Raw genomic sequence first — 18,562 nt, forward strand, 5'->3', positions numbered from 1 at the left:
TTGATATTTTCTCTGTTGATCGACACAGAGTCAGTTAGGACTTTAATTTTTCATAATTTTTCAAATGAACATTTGCTGCATTCTTTTGGTGAAATGGAAGCCACTTTCATTTCCAGTCCATATATGAAAAGAACCTTGTAGATAAGTACAGGATCCTTGTGAAATAACTGTCACAGCAAAGTCTCACTAGCACCTCAGTGCCCAGCAGAATTAGCTTCCTAAAGAACAGGTGCTCATTCCCTGGGGGGTACAGGGGGTGGTTGTGGTTTGGATTTACTCTGAAAGCAACAGTTACTTGATCTGGGATCGCCTTCACCTGAACTTGCGTGAACTTGCGTGATCTTGCCAGGGCAGAACCTGGGGGCTGCCGTTTTGTTTTCTTTGGGGGAATCTCCCCTTGTAGTCCCTCGCCCCACTTTTCTCTACAGTAGTATTCGTTCCTTTAAGAGGGTGGTTCTTCTAACCCAGAACAAATCATGGTGACTCCAAGCATATCAGAAAATGCGAGAGCTGTTTGTCGGATCCTGTTGTCAGTTTGCAGGTGGACCGAGAGCATTTTAAAATTAGCTCTGTATGTCCTGGCTAGTTTGCATGGTTGAGAGATGCCAATTCACGGCCTAAACTGTGTCTGAAAAAACTTTCCTAAGAATAAACAGTATTAGAGGAAAAAACACACACTTCTCTTTTCTTTGTTAACAATTCTGATCATCATTTATAAGGCCTTTCAATGCATAGGCAGTGTTTTAAGTAAAAGTAATTTAGGAACCCCAGAATTTTAGAGTGGGAAAGGATGTACAAATCAGAATTCAAAGCTTTATTTGTGGGTGTGTGTGTAAAATACTGCTTTGGGGTCATCTTTGATACAAACTTATTTAAAACGTCCGTGACCTATGTTGAGAACCAGATAGGAACTATTTGGATTTCCCCGATCTTTCTGCCTCACTCTCTCCCACTCCTGTCAAAGCGATGGGGGCACAGCAGCACAAGAGAAATAAAAATATTACTGCACTCCCATCAACAGAATGAGGCCTAATGAGGCATATGCAGCATTGTCAAAAAATGTGTGTGTACTTCAGCCGCATTAATATTTTATTTAGCTGTCTATATGCAACAAAAGATTTCACCTTTTATTCTAGTGCTGATTAGGACTTAGGAAATCGTCTTCTTAGATGTCACTAATAATGTCCCCCCAAACCTGTAATCTCCAGCAGGTAGTCCAAAGCCTACTTTTCCACCCAAGTATATGGGCTGAACTTGTCTTTTGCTAGAGATGTTAAAAATCGTAATGTCTCATGTCAGTAGCAATAATGAAGGGGGAGATTGGCTTTAATGACATTATAAGAATCATTATGTTTAATTTATTGCTAATTAATGCTGACAGGTTTTCATATGCCTTGGGTTGCTTTCATGTGAGTGTTACGTGCTGTTTCTTTTTCTTTTTTTAAAATTGTGTGTACACATCCCTCCCCATTCATTCATTTTGATTCTGACAATTTACACAGCTTTCTGTCTTCTAGGTTCCCTCCCCATATGGTACCACCACATCATACTCTACACACGACCGGCATTCCCCACCCGGCCATAGTCACGCCGACAGTCAAACAGGAATCTTCCCAGAGTGACGTCGGCTCACTCCACAGCGCGTAAGTGTCCTCCTTCTGATCAGTTTCTCTTTTGCCGCGTGCTTAGCCGGTGGCTCCTGGGTGGTGGCGCCCTGTCCAAGGTTGGCTGCGCTGGTGTGACTCCAGGAAACACCCAGCTTTACAAAGAGGGAGACATGCACCACACGGGGCTTCACGGCTGGCACCCACTGCGGGGGAGAACACAGCCCTTTCTTTGTGTCCTCGGATGGACTGGGATTTGCAACCACTTCCCCGTCCCTGACCCCTCTCTGTCCTGCGAGCGTGAGAGACACCAGCTGAGATGGAAACGGCCACAGTGTGCTTTCCCCTCCAGCTTGGGACAACTGTATATTTGTGAGCCTTGAGGAAGTGATAACAAAATCTCTCACCCCTCCACCCCCCTCCCCAACCGGTTTTTGTGCCATTTTCCAGGATGGAGAAGAGACCCAAAGCGGGAGTGTGCTTCTCCTTCCAAACTGCTAAGGGTATCGAGGCGGCGAGGAGGTGGGCTTTCTGCTGCCAAGGAAGCGGAACCTTGCGATTGTTTATTGGGTGGTGTCTGTCTCTTTTGTCTCCATCCAGAAAACATCAGGACTCCAAAAAGGAAGAAGAAAAGAAGAAGCCCCACATAAAGAAACCTCTTAACGCATTCATGTTGTATATGAAGGAGATGAGAGCAAAGGTTGTAGCCGAGTGCACATTGAAAGAAAGCGCAGCCATCAACCAGATCCTGGGCCGAAGGGTAGGTGGCTCCCCCGCCGGGAGAAGAGGGCCAGGACAGGACGCAGTGGGTGGGCTGGCACATGTCCCTGTCCCCACTGGTTTGGAGAGTCCTTTCCCTTTAGCCACACTCTGACTCCTTCCATGGCCAGCGTGGAGTTGGGACCAGTAACCCCAGCACTCGAGTGAGGTTCAGCCTGGTCTTCCCCACCTGCAGAGACAGCAAGAATAGAACAACGTAGGCCAAAAATCCGGTTCTGGCTGAGCCCTCGTGTTAGTGCCGGGCCCCTGCAGACGACAGCATTTCTGATGGAAGCGCTATCCATCCTCCAGCCACAGTGTGGTCTGTGACGCCTCTGCCTCTCTCTCTCCCCCCACTGTGTCCCCTCCAGTGGCACGCACTGTCCAGAGAAGAGCAAGCGAAATACTACGAGCTGGCCCGGAAGGAGCGACAGCTTCACATGCAGCTGTACCCCGGCTGGTCCGCACGGGATAACTATGTAGGTGGTTGCTTTTTCTCAGGACTACAGTCTGTAGAGATGTGTTGGTTGTCCATCTGGACAAAGGGAACACAACCTGCCAACACAAGTCAGGCCTCAGTACCATTCAGTCTGCCCAGTCCTGGGACCGTTAGCATCTTACCCGAGCACCAGATTGGAGGATTTTGTCTGGCTTCCTGCAGGGCTCCCATCAGCATGGGTTAGTTCTTCAAGGAAGAGGGATGAGGCTGGTGTTCTAATGTTCCAGCTCAGGGGACCCGTGGGGTCAGTTTAGGGCTGTTCACACCTTCTTGTCCATGTCTTTGAAGAGACGTGGCTCCAGGTAGACACCCAGTGAGGCTTGTGTGCTTCTCAGCAGTGAGGGTGGCCTTGCAGAGAAGACCAGTGGGTAGGGGTGGAGGGAGAGCGTTTACTTCCTTACAGCTGTTGTAGCAGGGCCTTCATTCACCCTTAAGAGGGAAAAATGAAACCGTTGCCTTAGGCTGTGGTACAGTAGAAGTTGGAAGCCTAGTTCATCCTGAGAGGAGGGCATGATGGAAATATCCTTGAAAGTAGCCAGTAGCAGTCATCCTTTGGCAGCATGGGTGAAGTGACTCAGGGCCCAACAGGGAAGGGAGAAAGTGTGTGTGTTGTGTGATGTGTGTGTTCCTGGGCTCTCTTTGTTGGCTGCAGCATTTGCCTAATTTCCTCCCGTGGGTTTTAGAAAACACCGTAGGGTTGTTGTCTTTACTAATCACAGTAATAGCGACACTCAGGGTTCTTCTCTTCCCGTAAACTGGCTCTCGTCCGTTCTTTCTTATTTTGTATTTTGCCCGGGAGCTCAAGTTCTGGGCCAGCTCTCCTCGCTAAATGGATGAAATGTCTCTTATTTTGCCTCATACTTTATTACATGGCATTTGGTGTCATGAAGTGATTTTTACCATCCACTCTTTGGGGAAAAGCAAACCCTGTCTTAATGCCAGTAGCAGCCTTCTCCTCCCAGTTCTTTCTTGTCAGTGGCACAGAGCCGTGGATGATTCTTCTACCCATCGGTGCTCCCTGACCTAGCTATCCCCTGGCCGTCATCCGTGGTGAGGAAACTCTCTGTGTATGTGGCTTGAGGTCCATTCAGTTATTGCTGATTGTGAACTTACTGTGCACACAGATTGTGGAGATTCAGAGTTAGATCAGAACTCTCTCAGAACTTACCAGCCATCGGGAAGTCACAGACATCTGCGTGGATATGTGGGTCCTGAGTGGGGGCTGTTTTCTGCTTGCTCTGAGTAGCAGTTTCATCACTTTTTAGTCTCATACCTATAAACACACGCTCGCTTCTCTGCTCTTTGCCATGTGGATGGGGGAGGACCGAGACGCCCATGTCTCCCTCACTGCTGCCACCCGTGTCCCCGTAGGTCCCATGCCTTTAGCTGGTAGCACCAGACTCTATTCCTCCTGGGAGTTGAAACAGGAATCAGTGCTGGTACTTCTCAGTGGCACGTTTGCTCTGCTCAGAGCCCTTGTCACTCACAGATGGTCAGGCACAGGGTCTTAGCTGCTTGGGACCTTCCCATTTGTCCTCGGCATGTGTGCAGTGGGGAAGCCTTTCTTCTGGAGCTGAAAGGAAGAGGATAAGAAAGTTAATGCTCTCCCACAGGCTTGCTGCTTGCCCTCCCCTGACCTCGAGGTGGAGATTGCCAGCAGCAGGCAGGCTCTGCAGCCTCCACATATACAGCCATCTCATTTCAGGACAGCTTGCTCTCCTGGTTTCGGGTCAGAAGTTCTTAGAGTTCATCTCCAGCTTCTCCCTGCTACAGACCCAATTCTTCGAGTAATCTAGAATGGTACCACAGAGAGGAATTCAGCTACACTATAGGTATCCTATCCCCAGTGGACATTTTGGGTCATGGTAGGGCCTTCATGTACAGCTGTGCAGGGCATGCACTGCACAACTTTAGAGTGTGCCACTTACACCACGGTCGATGTGCATGGTGCCCCCTGGAGTTGTGCTGGGTGAAATCTCCACAAAGGTGCAAAGCTGACTTTGTGAGAGCTTCGAAAGAATGCTGCCATGGACTTCCCTGGAGTCAGACAAGGTATTGCCCAGGGTTTTCTGTGAAGTGCTTTCTAGGTTTCAGAAGATTCACGAGACGCTTGAAATGACTTTAGCTCACTTTTACGTTTGGATAAGGTTTGGTATAATGGGGGAACCCCTGAAAAGACTTGAGAGAAAGTTTAGAGGTAGGTCTGGATTTGGGGCTGTAGGAGCTTTACCTCTTGTAAGAGGTGCTGTCAGATTCCTTTATCAGTGGTTCATTACACATGAGTTTGAGCACACACAGCCCTCCTTTCCCCCCTCCCTCCCTCTCCTTCCTTTCTTCCCCCTCCTTCCCTCCCTCCTCCCCTCCCCCAGGAAATGGTCTGTGGAACAAGAATTAGAGCGAAACTGTTTATAGATTTGATTGTGGTGGGAACTTGTTAGTATTTTTTTTTAAACTGACTTGAAATAGAAGCTTCTATAAATTACTTTGGGTACTGTAAAGTTCAGAAGGTTCTTGTAGAAAAACTTTTCTGAGCTAATCACCTTATCCCTCTTTTCATGTTCCTGCTTTTCCAGCCCAGTGGTGACAGAAACCTTTATACACTCTTTTAGCAAAATAGAGTTGAGTAAAACAGTCACATTTGGGTTGTTGGACTTGGTACATTCTGGAACACAAGAAGAAACATTTTGGTCCCACAGTGATATCTAACCCGTGGCCTTGTAATAGAAGTTATTTCCTTTCTAGCTCTTCTCTGTTAGGTTAATGAGATAAATCCCAGGCCATTTGCATATCTTGAGCCCCGAGATAGTGGGATGGCCGCTTCCCTTGAAATGCATCTCCCTCTTCACTACTTAGTGTTTATTTCTTCATGTCCTCTTCCGATTAAAACGCAGCCCCTGTCCTCTAGAAGCCTTTAGTCTAAACGATCATTGCCTCAGCCATGAACATCTTAGTTATGTATCCTAAACAGACAGCTTCCCAGGGGTAGCGGATATTTTCACCTGCCTTTCAGAACATATTCAGGAGATTGGAAATGGGTGAGCCCTGTATTACAGATGACTGGGAAGCCCTTGGCTACATGGATGCTGACACCACCTGGAGTTGAACTGTTTCTGTGCCCCACTGAGATTTTCTTTCAGGTTCCTAAATAAACTGAAACTAGACCCTCCTGCCTGTTCCAAGATGGCCAGGCGGCACTTTGCTCCTGACACAGGAGAGACACAGACATGAAGATGGGCCGCTGGGGTTCATGAGAAAGCACACAAACTCCTTTTTTTTTTTTTTTTTTTTTGCGGTACGCGGGCATCTCACTACTGTGGCCTCTCCCGCCGTGGAGCACAGGCCCTGGACGCGCAGGCCCAGCCGCTCTGCGGCATGTGGGATCTTCCCAGACCGGGGCACGAACCCGTGTCTCCTGCATTGGCAGGCGGACTCCCAACCACTGCGCCACCAGGGAAGCCCTCCTTTTCTTTTTTTTTAACTGGATGCCAAGGAACATGAAATGTTTCCAATGGAAACACTGAACTGAAGTCCCAGAGAGATTTCCCAAGAGGCATAGGCCCCCAGATCTGAGAGGCTTTCTCTAGAACTGTTGGTTCTCAGCGCTCAGCTGGATCTAAAACTCAGTGGCATCTCTGCCTTGGGGTTCTTCTTACAGGGCCTTATGGATTCTCACGTTTTCTACCAGTGGCTGTTCTTGTCTCTTCTTGAGTTGACATCAACATACCCTGAGAACTTTTAGGCAAAGGTTAATATTCAGATATTCTGAAACTGATAGACATGTCAGACCACCAGTTCCTTTTGTTTGTGACACTTCGTATATACCAGGCAGCTAATTCATATGGATGGGACTGGAGCTAACGGGGTGAGGGAGAACTAGTTTCAGATCTGGAAGGGGGCGGGGGTGGTTACCTCTACAGAGTTCTTCCCTACTCCCATTCCAAATCCACAGTCGGGAACAGACCGTCAAGATATCAGGGAGGGTCAGATTGGAGAATGTGAATCACTCCATGCAGTGTACCACCCGTAATCCATTAAGAGCCTTCCTCGGAGGGCAAGGCAGTAAATAGGTAGGCAGTGTAGCCTAGCGGATAAGGGCTGTGGAACCAAGATCGCCTGGGTTCCCATCATGGCCCCATCATCTGATAGCTCTGTCATCTCAGGAAAGTGCATGCACTCCTCTGTGCCTCAGTGTCCTTATCTGTAAAATTGGAATGATGATCACACCTGGTGTATAGGATTGTGTGAGGATAAATGAGTCACTAGGAATAGCACACTTAGAATCATGTCTGGCACATAGTATGTGATCAATAAATGGTAGCTGTTATTACTAAGAGTATTATAGTCGTTACGTAAGTGGAAAATGGCGAGAGCCGAATGTTCCCCTTTATGGACGTCCACTCGGCAGTTTGAAAAGGAGCTCAGATGGTTTCTGGCTCTGTTTCACCTTTTTGCTCCCCTTCCGTCTTTAAAACCAAGGCCCACGCTACAGTGCCAAGAAAATCCCCTACTAAGGCTTTTATGTTTTGATTCCGAATGAGGCCCATTTGGCCTTAATAAGAGATTTGCGTGGGGCAAGGAGGCTCTCACAGCCGCCTCAGTATCGTTCTTTTGTCCCTTGGTTCTTGGGCCACTTCCAACCCTGTCTCTCCACACCTCCCTGAATCTTCGCCATCCAGTTCTCCTCTTCCCTTTTATGGATGCTCGGGGTCAGGTTTGAGGATGGACGTAGACGTATGGGAAAAGAGGTCTTTCCTCTCTCTTCTGCTGGGCGCGCGTTCCTTCAGCTGGAGCACAATTGAAGGGTGCTTGGATTAAAGGGGGCTGGGGGGTGGGAAAACACTCAGGAGCCAGTGTGGATGGAGATGGCAGCCAGTGCCTCTCCTCCTGCCTCCTTTCCAGGTGAGCCCAGACGCCCTCCTCCCACTGCTTCCTGAAATAATTCCCTGTGTTTCATCTGTTCATCATCTAGGGGAAGAAGAAGAAGAGGAAAAGGGACAAGCAGCCCGGGGAGACCAATGGTAAGTTTGAATAAGCAGGATGGAGAAAGGGAGCGGTACTCTGAGGACCACTCTTTTATGTCAGGCTTCTATCTGGGGGAGGCAGGAGAAATTCAAGGCCAGGACATTGTTGGCGGGGGGGGGGGTACCCATCTTAGCCAGGCTTTTTGTTTATGCATTTTAATTAATTGCTTCATGACTGCCCTTTTAAAGCTAGTAACATTTATTGTTGCATGAAAAGCACATTGTTAAGTCTAGTGGAATGTGTTTTAAAATAACTGCAGAGCCTGTAAGTGGAGAGCGGTAGGCATGCCTAGGCGGGGATTTATACAGTCTGCTTATTTTGTATGTGTCTGAGTAGGGAGAAGGAGGGGGCTAGGGAAGCAGAAGGGGTGTGTGCGAGTGTTTGATATTAACTGGGCCGTTCCTGAATGTTCTGATGCATGCCTTTACAGTGGTCAATTGCACCCAATTTAAATTAAGGAGGTTTGTCATTCTCTAGAAGAAATTAGAAATACTGCATAGGCAATCTCAGAGGTCCCTTTGAGAAGGCCAGGCTTTTACAAACAACGACAAAAACATTTTGAAGGCTTTGTATAATTTGTTCTTTTTTTTCAGAACACAGCGAATGTTTCCTAAATCCTTGCCTTTCACTTCCTCCGATTACAGGTGCTAATGTCATTTTGAGTCATTAAAATAGTTGATAAACTGTTTTTTTAATTTTTCTTGCCATTATAGTTTTATTAACATGAAACACATATGACCTTTGAACGTTCTTTAAAATGACCATCTACACGGTTTCGTATGTTTCGGTAGATTTTTTTTTCAGTTGCTTTTGTTGTTTTTTTTTTTAATTTAATTTAACTTCTGCTTTGTTTATTTATTTTTCCCGTAACAGTTATTTAAGCCATGATGACAGTGATTTAGAGTTGAACTAACTGTGCAAATTGAATATGCAGTATTTCTTTAAAAGAGACTGGTAAAAAAAAAAAAAAACAGAAACCAACAACAACAACAAAATGGAAGGAATTCAGTAATAAACCTCCTTAATCTAATGGCATTTTTTTCATCGCTCCCACTAAGTTTTCTCACGCAAGCATGCATCCGCAGTATGATTTTTTTTCCTTTGCTTTTTTTTTATTTTAGTTTTTTTTCCTTCCTTTTGCTTTTCTGCTCATAACTTGCAAATCCACTAGCATTTCACTGACTGTACCTGCTTAAATGCTGCTGTGAGCTTCCAACTAACTCTTAACAGCTCATTCACACAGCCTGTTGACCTTTATCTGTTCCTCTCTTAATATTAATGAAAATAGATTTACAAAAAGAAAATATGAACATTCCAAAAGCTGCAATATCCCAGTACCACAACCCCCTTCTTTCTTTATTTCTTTCTGTTTTGTTTCGTTTTGTTGTGTTTTTATTTGTAGTTTTTTTTTCTTTTTTAAACTGTTGTACTCTGAGAAGAAAAAAGCATGTGACAAACTTAATTCCCTCCTTTGCTTTATTTTCTTCTTTAAGAAAAACAAATTGAGAGAGACAGAGAGAAAAACAAAAAAAAGCAGAACCAAAAGAGGAAAAACATTATTTAAAACTTAGTTCTTCACTATCTAACTTCCCTTTATCAGTTCAAACCGAATCGGAGAGACAGTCCTTAAAGAAGGGATACTGCAGCTTTATTTGCAACAGCTAATTTCACAAGTTGAATAAGAATGTGATTTTTTTACCTTTTTTTTTTTAAATTAAAGAAAGTTAAAAACGAAAGTCAATATTATGTAATTAGTAACCAGGTCATTGATTTATTCCCTTTTTTATTTTTATTTTTTTCTTATTTGTATCTTTCTCTTCCCCCCTCCTCTCTCCTTCCCTCTCTCTCCCTCCCTCTCTCTCTCTCTCTCTCTCTCTCTCTCTCTCTCTTTCTCTTCTCTCCTCTCCCTCTCCCTCTCTCCCACGTCCGTCCTCCTCTTCCGCTCGCTTCTCTCTTGAACTCATTCAGACCTGAGCGCTCCTAAGAAATGCCGAGCGCGCTTTGGCCTTGATCAACAGAATAACTGGTGCGGCCCTTGCAGGTGTGTATAGATTTCCCAGATTCGCTGTGCTGGTTTGCAGCTGGTCTATTTGGTCCTTTCCCCCCTTCTCTGGCCTGTTGCTTTGTAGCTCTGTGTGTGGATCTTAGGAGACAGGAGGGCGCGGGACACTGCTCTGTGAGGGACGTGCTTGTCCTCCTCGCTGCTGCTAGCCAAAATGCCACTGTAAAACAGCATCATTCGTGCCTCCTCGGGTCAGCGACAGCAAACCCCAGCGCGCCCCCTCCCAGGGAATGTTGCCTGCCAGCCCCTTCCTCCCGACAGCCCAGGATGGGGGCTCAGTGACATCCATCGTAAGCCTGGCCTAGGTAGAAGCAAATAACGTCACCTGTTCCCCTCCTCTTCTCTCTCTGTTTTTATTTTTTCCTTGTTGTTTTTTGGTTTCTGGTTGTTGTTTTTTTTTGTGTTTTATCGTTTTATTTTATTTTTTTTTCTTTTGACGCATAGAAGTCCTTTCCTTTCATGTCCTTGGTGAGGGAAGACAGTCAAATAGAACCGAGGTGATAGCGAAGACAAGTCAGCTGTAGCTGAGATTTCACATCCAACTGAGCACGACCCACCATTGTGTTGTATTTTTTGTGTTTACCTTATGCTAACAGATGCAAATACTCCAAAGAAGTGTCGGGCACTGTTCGGGCTTGACCGACAGACTTTATGGTGCAAACCGTGCAGGTATATTCCCTACTGCGAGGCCTTTGGGAAAAATCAAAGCATTCTGTCCTTCTGGTACCTTAGTGTGTCAATATATTTTGACCTCGTTCCTATCTACTTCCCCGCTGGCATCAATGACTAATGATCCTCATTCTTCAAAATTTCCTTGCTAATTTTATGCCGTGTCCTCTCCCTACTTTTCTCTTTCTCTCTTTCCCCTGCTCTTACAAATAACATATCCCTGGTGGTAGGACCTAGACCACAGCCCTCACAGACCAGGACGGGCACTTATCCTTTTGCTTTGAAAGCCAGCATTCTGGAACTGGCCCAGCCCTGTCAATGCTTCCGTGGCATGTCTGTAGGACAAGAGAGAGCGCCACCATGTCCCGAGGTTTCAATGAGCTCAAATTGGCAGCAATAGCATTCCCATGCACTTGGAGTCCAGACACTTGGAGAAGGGCTCTGGGGCAGGCTTTTTTTGGTTTCGTTTTGTTTTTTTGTTTGTTTTCTGTTTCAAAACCACGTCTCTGGACAGAGGAGCTTGGTTAGCTGACATTGTTTTACAGTGCTGAAAAGAAGCGTGGCATTGAACGGCATGCACCAGCTACAGGGCTGCAAGCAGTGAGTCGTGCAGTCACGTACCGCAGTGCTGGTAGCCTGCAGAATGAAAAATATATATCTATACATATATTTAGAGAGACAGAGAGAGCACTGGTTCCAAAGTGAATCAGAAGAGTCCAAATTAAACGCCTGTGTTCCACCTGCAGGTTCCATCCAACCTGTAATTTCAGGGAAGGTGAAGGTGTAGGTACTTCCTTCTTGGTGGAGGGATGCCAACTAGTTCCTGTCTCATTTCCTTTCCTTTAATGACCACCTTTGGTTAAATTTGTTGTTTCTTTGTTCTGATACAAGCAGTCTTTGAATTTGGAATATTATGATGGTAGGTATCTCAACACCCAAACACGCTCCCCTGTCTGTAGTGCCTCCCTTGTCACGTGTCCCTCTCCTCCACGCCCTGCCATGTGTTCCGTGTTTAGACGTTAGCTCAGATGTCCATTCCATCACGTGCATGCCCACCAGTCTCCTGTGTCTCTTCTTCCTCCCCTGACGCCTAACGAGAGATGGGCGAAGTGCCTCGCGTTGAGCAAGCGTTGAGGGGAGAGAGGCTGCCCTCCACCGGCGACCCTCATGCCCATTGAGTGAGGACCGGGGGCCTTGGGTGCACATCCAGCAGGAGAGGGACCCCCCCACCCCACCCATTCTATGAGTTGATTGACAGTGTCCACGGAGGTGACAGATGGCCTTGCCACGCAGTTCCGGGGTCTTGTCTGTGCAACAGAAAAGAGTTTCACGATGCAGTTGGTGGAGGGTGTTAGCCATTTCATGAGGGCTGGCCTGGAAGATGGGAACTCTGCCGACCCTATCTATCTAGGCGGTGAATTTGTGTCAGGTTTTTATTTGCGCTGAGTGGGAAGATAATTAGCTACGGAATCCTGCTCTGAGACGCCTGCCGTGGTGAAGGGTTAGCTGATCGCAGTGCCCACTCCTAAGGGAGGGTTTCTCACGCTCTGTAGAAACACACGGCCGACACCATTGTGCGCCCCTCGCAATGTGGTTTGTTGCCTGGTTTGTGTATTGTATTTGTGGGAGGTGAGCGGTGGCTTGTGAATCCCTTCTTCTGCTTTGGAAGCAGGTAACTGCAAGTTAGACTTGGCACTTTGGGGGATGAAAGTTAATCACGACCAACATTGACCAGACAGTCCTTTCTCACACCCAGCTGCACCTTGCTTAAAGTGGAGTGTGGAATCCTCCTCAGAAACGAGTTTTCATGACATTTTTACAGAACAAAAACCACCCCAGCCTTCGGAGCTGCTTCATCAACATGGTTCCTCTACAGTGCAGCTTGGTGTGGGGGGGGAGGCAGCTGTCAGTGTGGCAGCGCAGGTGCTCAGAGGTCCTTCCTCTCTCCTCAGCACCATCCTTCCTCTTTCCCGCCTCATTCCCGCCTCGGCACCCTTAGACCTTCCGTGGTGGCCCTCCTTCCTCTGTTGGGGATGTCGTTTCGTACTCTAAAAGCTTTAGCAGATGCGTTTCTGCTCCTTTAAGTGCGTAATTCCAAAATAGGGTCAGGAAGGACTCTTACTTTCCTTTCAGAGTGAATCCATAAGAAGCTAAAAATGGATTTTAATTTAAGGGGCCACCCCTTGCTGGGAGTTGGAGCGTAGGTGGGGGAGGGTAAGAGAATGGGGTTTATCCCTTTTTTCCTCAATGTTTCTTCTTGACTTTGCCAGGATCTAGCTTGATGCTAAATCAGTAAGACAAAATGTGCTTTAAAAAAGAAGTTGCAAAACGAGGCATTTTCTGGCCTGTCCGAAACGGACGTGTTCCACTGCCATCTGCTCCGCCACCTCTTAGAAGGAGCGGTCGCCCTGTCAACATAGTCTTCGTGTCCCATGTTCAGATGCCCCCACTCATCTCCACGACCACGGAAACTTCCTATCATGAGGAGGGCAGGAGGGGGGCGGGGAGCACCAGAAACGCTCCTAGCCAATCAGGGCTCCTCTCTCCCTGCGCAGGGTTTCTAATTTTATTTGACATTTGAGGACATTTTAACAAGATTCTGTTTTGAGCCCACCAAGTTGCTTTTCCCATCTTGTTCACTCTGCCCTAATATAGCATGGAACGCTGCTGGATGTCATTCCCTTGTTTCCTGTTATTTTTTCCCCTCTTTCTCTCATTTGTCCCTGTCCTCTCTCCCATTTGTCCCTGTTGCTTTCTCAGTTTTGCTTATGCCCCCCACCCCACCCCCCTTTCTTCTCCCATTTTTAAAATGCATGGACATAGTTTTTTGAGCATGTTTTGATCTGCAGGCTAAGGTGGTTTAAAACTCTGAGAGGCTTAATTATTTGTCTTGAGTTTCTGGGATGGGAGCAGAACCCACCGTCTATTTCAGTCTATCCCAGAGGAGAAAAAGGAACCTCGTCAAATCGAAGGTGAAGGGGGGCGCTGCCCTTGCTTTCCTAGAGTTCCTTTCGACCCAGAGCAGGGATGGAATAGACCCTGAGGCCACCAGTCCAGTGGCTCTTGGCCTCTGGGAGTCAGGAAGGGCTGAGCATGTGCCCTTTCACCCCCCCCGCCCCCTCCGCTCCTCCCTCCTGCCATCTTGCGGAGTCCACACCCCATGCACTGAGGGGCATCATCAGACAGCTCTGGGGCACAGACCCAAGGAGGAACTCATTACACCCACTTCCTTTCAAAGGCCAGTGACATCTGACAGTGGTTGCCTTCAACCAGGCAGCATCTTAGTTGCTTTCCCATGACCGGAAGCCAGCCAGCGCGTACAGACAGAGTGTTATCAGCTGTAGTTCTGACCATATTCTCCTTAGATCAGCACATTCCCTGTATCTGCATTACTTTTATAGCATGTGTGGGGTTGATCGCCAGGATCACTCTTCCTACCAAATATTACTCCATCAGACTGGGATGAATAATAGGAGAGGCTTTGAGGTCACACGCTTAATGTCTTGAATTGATGTCCCCAACTTCAGATGATAAGCAAGAGAGGCTCTGAAATTCTCATTCCTATTTCTTACATAAACAGGAAATGGAGAGGGGAGATTCTCGTTTTGGTGCGGGGCAAAATTAGTCTTTCTGGTTTAAACACTAATCCTGACGACCCCCATTCAAGAAGGTCCATGCTGTGATTCCCTGGCACTTCTTCTTTGTCATCACTTCCTTGTGACAGGCTGTACCCTCCATTCACTGGCCCCGGCATGTGGACCAGGGCAGGATGCCCGTCCATCCCATCCTCACTGTCTCTCCTTCTAGCCTTCTCACTATGGGGTGGGGGAGGGGAAGACCCCAAATCTTAAAAAAAAAAAAAAAAAAAAAAACAAGTTTGAATCATAATTTAATCCACAACCTGCAGGCCATACAACCAGTTATTCTTGTTCCTTTGGATCATTTTCTGTTTTTCTTATTCTCCCCCTCCCCCACCTTTGTTTATCCTCTTCTACCTGTTTTTTGGTGGTTTTTTTGTTTTGGTTGTTTATTTTTTGTTTTTGTTTTCTTTTGAGTTTATTTGGTTTTCTTTTCGTTCCCCCCGCCCCACCCCTCCCCCCCAACCCCACCCCGATTCTGACCTCTCTTGATTTGGTGTGGTTCTTAACAGACAAGCCCGAAAACACTCTGGGCGCCAGCAGCCTCTGGTGGGGGTGGTGGTGGTGATGGTGGTGATGGTGGTGATGGTGGTGATGGTGACGGGTTAAAACCTTTAAGCCTCTTGCTAGCACTGCCTTCAGCTCTGTGGGCTCAACAGTCAGCATTTTAAGAGTTTCAGATTGATACGAGGCGCCTGGGGTGGGAGCTCTGTCTTTCTCTTTCACACACACACACACACACACACACACACACACACACACACCCATTGGCGGGGTAGGGGTGGTAGTGGTGGAAATGGAGGAGGGTGGTTATGATGGGGAGTGAGGGCGTGTCTGAGCCAAAAGAGAAAGAACAAACTTTTGAGTTCATCTCAGTTTGCACCTAGCCACCTTCTGGCAGTTCGGTGCCGCCGTCTACAGGTGGTACCCTTTCGCTTGCTGGCTTATATTTGGGCACGGGTGGGGCGCTGGGTGTTTAGTGGGGGCAGGGGAAGCAGGTAGGTAGGGAATTCTGTGGTCTGACATACTTGGTTTGCTGGAGCAGGCTTAGCTCAGTGAGCGCGGCACCCCAGCGTGACTGTAATCGTCCCCTGGCCGCTGGGCGCGCCTCCGCAGGGCATCCGCTAGGTGACGCCACCTCGGCTCTGAGCGTTAGAGAACTCTGTCCCGTGGCATGTTTGCCCTTTATTCACAGATAACTCTCTTCCCCTGTTTCTAGGAGAAAAAAAAAGTGCGTTCGCTACATACAAGGTGAAGGCAGCTGCCTCAGTCCACCCTCTTCAGATGGAAGCTTACTAGACTCGCCTCCTTCCTCCCCCAACCTGCTAGGCTCCCCTCCCCAAGACGCCAAGTCACAGACTGAGCAGACCCAGCCTCTCTCGCTGTCCCTGAAGCCTGACCCCCTGGCCCACCTGCCCATGATGCCTCCGCCGCCCGCCCTCCTGCTTGCCGAGGCCGCCCACGGCAAGGCCCCCGCCCTCTGTGCCAACGGGGCCCTGGACCTGCCTCCCGCCATCCCTCCCTCATCTCTGGCGCAGCCGTCGACATCTTCCTTACATTCCCACGGCTCTCTGGCCGGGACGCAGCCGCAGCCGCTCTCCCTCGTCACCAAGTCTTTAGAATAGCTTTACCTTCCTCAGCTCCGGTTGCTCTTTTGTGGAGTGTTGCGTTCTGCTTTTCGTTATTTCCCGCGCCCCCTTCTGCCAGGTTTTTGTTTTGGCCTCTTTTCCGTTTGTGCCACGTGGCTACATTAGTTAATGTTTATCGAGTTCATTGGTCAATATTTGACCCATTCTTATTTCGATTTCTCCTTTTAAATATGTAGATGAGAGAAGAACCTCATGATTCTACCAAAATTTTTATCAACAGCTGTTTAAAGTCTTTGTAGCGTTTAAAAAATATATATATATACATAACTGTTATGTAGTTCGGATAGCTTAGTTTTAAAAGACTGATTAAAAAACAAAAAGAAAAAAAAGAAGCAATTTTGAAGCAGCCCTCCAAAAGGAGTTGGTTCTGTATTATTTGTATTAAATACGAGCTTGCGAACCAATCATTTTACATCTGGTTTTTAAACCATAAGGGCACAATGAATGCAGTGCCATTTACTTTTTTTTTTTTTCCCTGTGTGAAACAACTTTTATTGTGATGTTACTTGTTATTGTTTAAATGTACAGAAACAAAGGGTTAAAATGTGTTAATATACCTTGTTCCATGGTGTTGTTCTTTTGGGGGGAGGGGGATGCTATTCAACAATTAATGGAATCACAACGCTGTTGGACCAGTAGTATTTATTGCTTTAGAGGTTGCTTGTCAAACCTGTACGTTGTCCCCTTTAAAATATGTTTTCCTTTTTCTTGAAACTGTATAAAGTTTTTTTTCCCCTTAGCATAAGCATCTTATATATAACAACTCATTTGTACAAGGTTTTTAAGTTTATATATAAAATGTGTATATATATATATTTTTGTTTCCCTTTTGGACTTTTTTTTTTTTTTTTTTTTTTTTTTTTTTTGCCGTATGAAACCCAGATGCCGCCAAATGGACATTAATAGTTGCATTAAAGGATCAGTAGCATTAACAAAAGTTGCTTTAAAAGCCATTATGTAAGACAAGACTTGAAAATTAGTGAGGGAATTTTAGCGACGCTGTACGAGCAGCAGTGGAAATTGTCCCGTTTCCCCTGTGAACTCGCAGGCGAGCGCCCTGCACCCTGAGGACATGGACTGACCGTGTGCAAAACTTTATGTGCCAAAATTCTCAGTGACTTTAGCTTTCTCTCTCTTTTTGATGCTGTAATTTTTGTTCATCATGTTTTGCTGTGATGTTACATAGGTAGATTTGTATGTAGTTTTAATGTCACCTATAACAAGATGTGTTTGGTAGCAGATTGTCCAGAAAGCATTTTAAATGAAGAGGTATAAACCCTTAAGGGCCAAAAATTCTGTATATTAGATTACTCTTAAAGGAAAAACCAGCTGCCGCTTTTATGTACATGTATGACATACAAGTAGGTAGCAAACTTTAAAAATAAAAAAAACCTAGGCATGTTGATGTTACAAAATGCTGTATAAAGCTGAAACCTGTTCATTCAGTGCCATTGTAGTTGACATGAAGCGATTGTAAAACTGTCTCCGATTTTTCTCTGGTTTATTAAAATGCTAACTATAACATTTTTTGTGAATACTTTGAATGTTTCCTAACAGTTGTGATGTTACTGTTCCGTTTTATGCTCTTATTCCAATTTCATTTTTAATGGTTTGGAAGCCATTTTTGTAATGAATAAATGTTCATGCTGTACAGTATCTGTAGCATGCCGTTCTGGATTAATAAAAGCAACTTAGTATGTGCAGATAAAGGCTGGTCACTTGTTTCTGTAATTTGGGTTTTATTTCTGGGGAAGCTGGATCCGCCTTAACCAAGAGAAATGTGTTCCCAGGCTGGAACTTGAGACCCCGTGGTTGGTATGGGTGGTGGGTGGTGACTTGGATACCAGAAAGGGGCCTTGAACTCTTATGAGGGGTTGCTTTCCACCCGCCCCCGTGCCGCCCCCCCCCCCATTCTTAATGTCCGTTTGCCATACTTTATGTACCTGGTTAGTTCATTTCTGAAAGCAAATGTCACTCTTCTGGCTATAAGACTGTCACTCTGATATATCAGTCGGCCCTCTCAGAGTATCAAGCAGAAATGATTTAATTCCGGTTAATGAGACTTAGTTCGCCAGGAGGGGATTTAAGAAACCACATCATTGCCATTTAAAGGATCATTGATGTGAAAGTATCCTTATTTCTTTCTAAGAATTAACATGCAGGGAGAGACGGCAGGGTGAGCAGTTGTTAAGCAAGAAGGTTTTTAGAAAATTGGATCAAGGTGCTTCCATTACACGTTTGCGTGGAGGACTCGTGCCATCCCTGAGACTCAAGTTCAGGGCTCTGCCCTGGCCGGGGTGTGCGTTCATCCCCATCGTCCACCAGGGGCCACAGTAAAGATCTTCCTAAGGTTTCCACTGCATTCATTCCTCACACTGGCTAGGACGGACGGATGGATGGATGGATGCATACGTGGTTCCACATATCTGGACAGCCTCACCTGCAAAGGACGTGATTTCATTGGGCACGGAAGCGGTCTGTGTCACTGCCCTTGTTACATACGGTTACACGGTGTTGTCCTTAAGGACTTTTCTTGGAAGCTCTGCTTTGCTCAAGGTGATTTTTGTTCTGTAAAATCTTGATATTTTGTTTTCATTTGCTTTGTATTCCTGGGAAGGCGTGATTCTGGTTGTCCTCCCCATTTTATTTTGCACGCTGGG

At 46.5% G+C, this 18,562-nt stretch overlaps 1 protein-coding gene across 42 annotated transcripts in view; it reads left to right on the forward strand.

Moving 5' to 3' along the window:
- Positions 1 to 17,602, forward strand: part of TCF7L2 (transcription factor 7 like 2) — a 200,535-nt gene extending 182,933 nt beyond the window's left edge. For 7 of the 42 annotated variants that reach the window (XM_082611784.1, XM_082611795.1, XM_082611824.1 and 4 more), the window contains 7 exons: positions 1,503 to 1,643; positions 2,205 to 2,364; positions 2,735 to 2,842; positions 7,832 to 7,880; positions 8,478 to 8,528; positions 9,853 to 9,925; positions 15,473 to 17,602. In XM_082611784.1, coding sequence (XP_082467910.1) covers positions 1,503 to 1,643; positions 2,205 to 2,364; positions 2,735 to 2,842; positions 7,832 to 7,880; positions 8,478 to 8,528; positions 9,853 to 9,925; positions 15,473 to 15,878 — 988 coding nt within the window. In that variant the 3' untranslated portion in view covers positions 15,879 to 17,602. Of the gene's footprint in view, positions 1 to 1,502; positions 1,644 to 2,204; positions 2,365 to 2,734; positions 2,843 to 7,831; positions 7,881 to 8,477; positions 8,529 to 9,852; positions 9,928 to 10,542; positions 10,616 to 15,472 lie in introns of all 42 variants that reach the window. The other 35 variants (XM_082611806.1, XM_082611817.1, XM_082611785.1 and 32 more) reach the window with 13 other exon arrangements.
- Positions 17,603 to 18,562: the final 960 nt, after the last annotated feature.

This window comes from Mesoplodon mirus (assembly GCF_964341445.2).
Source record: "Mesoplodon mirus genome assembly, chromosome: 2".
NCBI classification, from domain to species: domain Eukaryota; kingdom Metazoa; phylum Chordata; class Mammalia; order Artiodactyla; family Ziphiidae; genus Mesoplodon; species Mesoplodon mirus.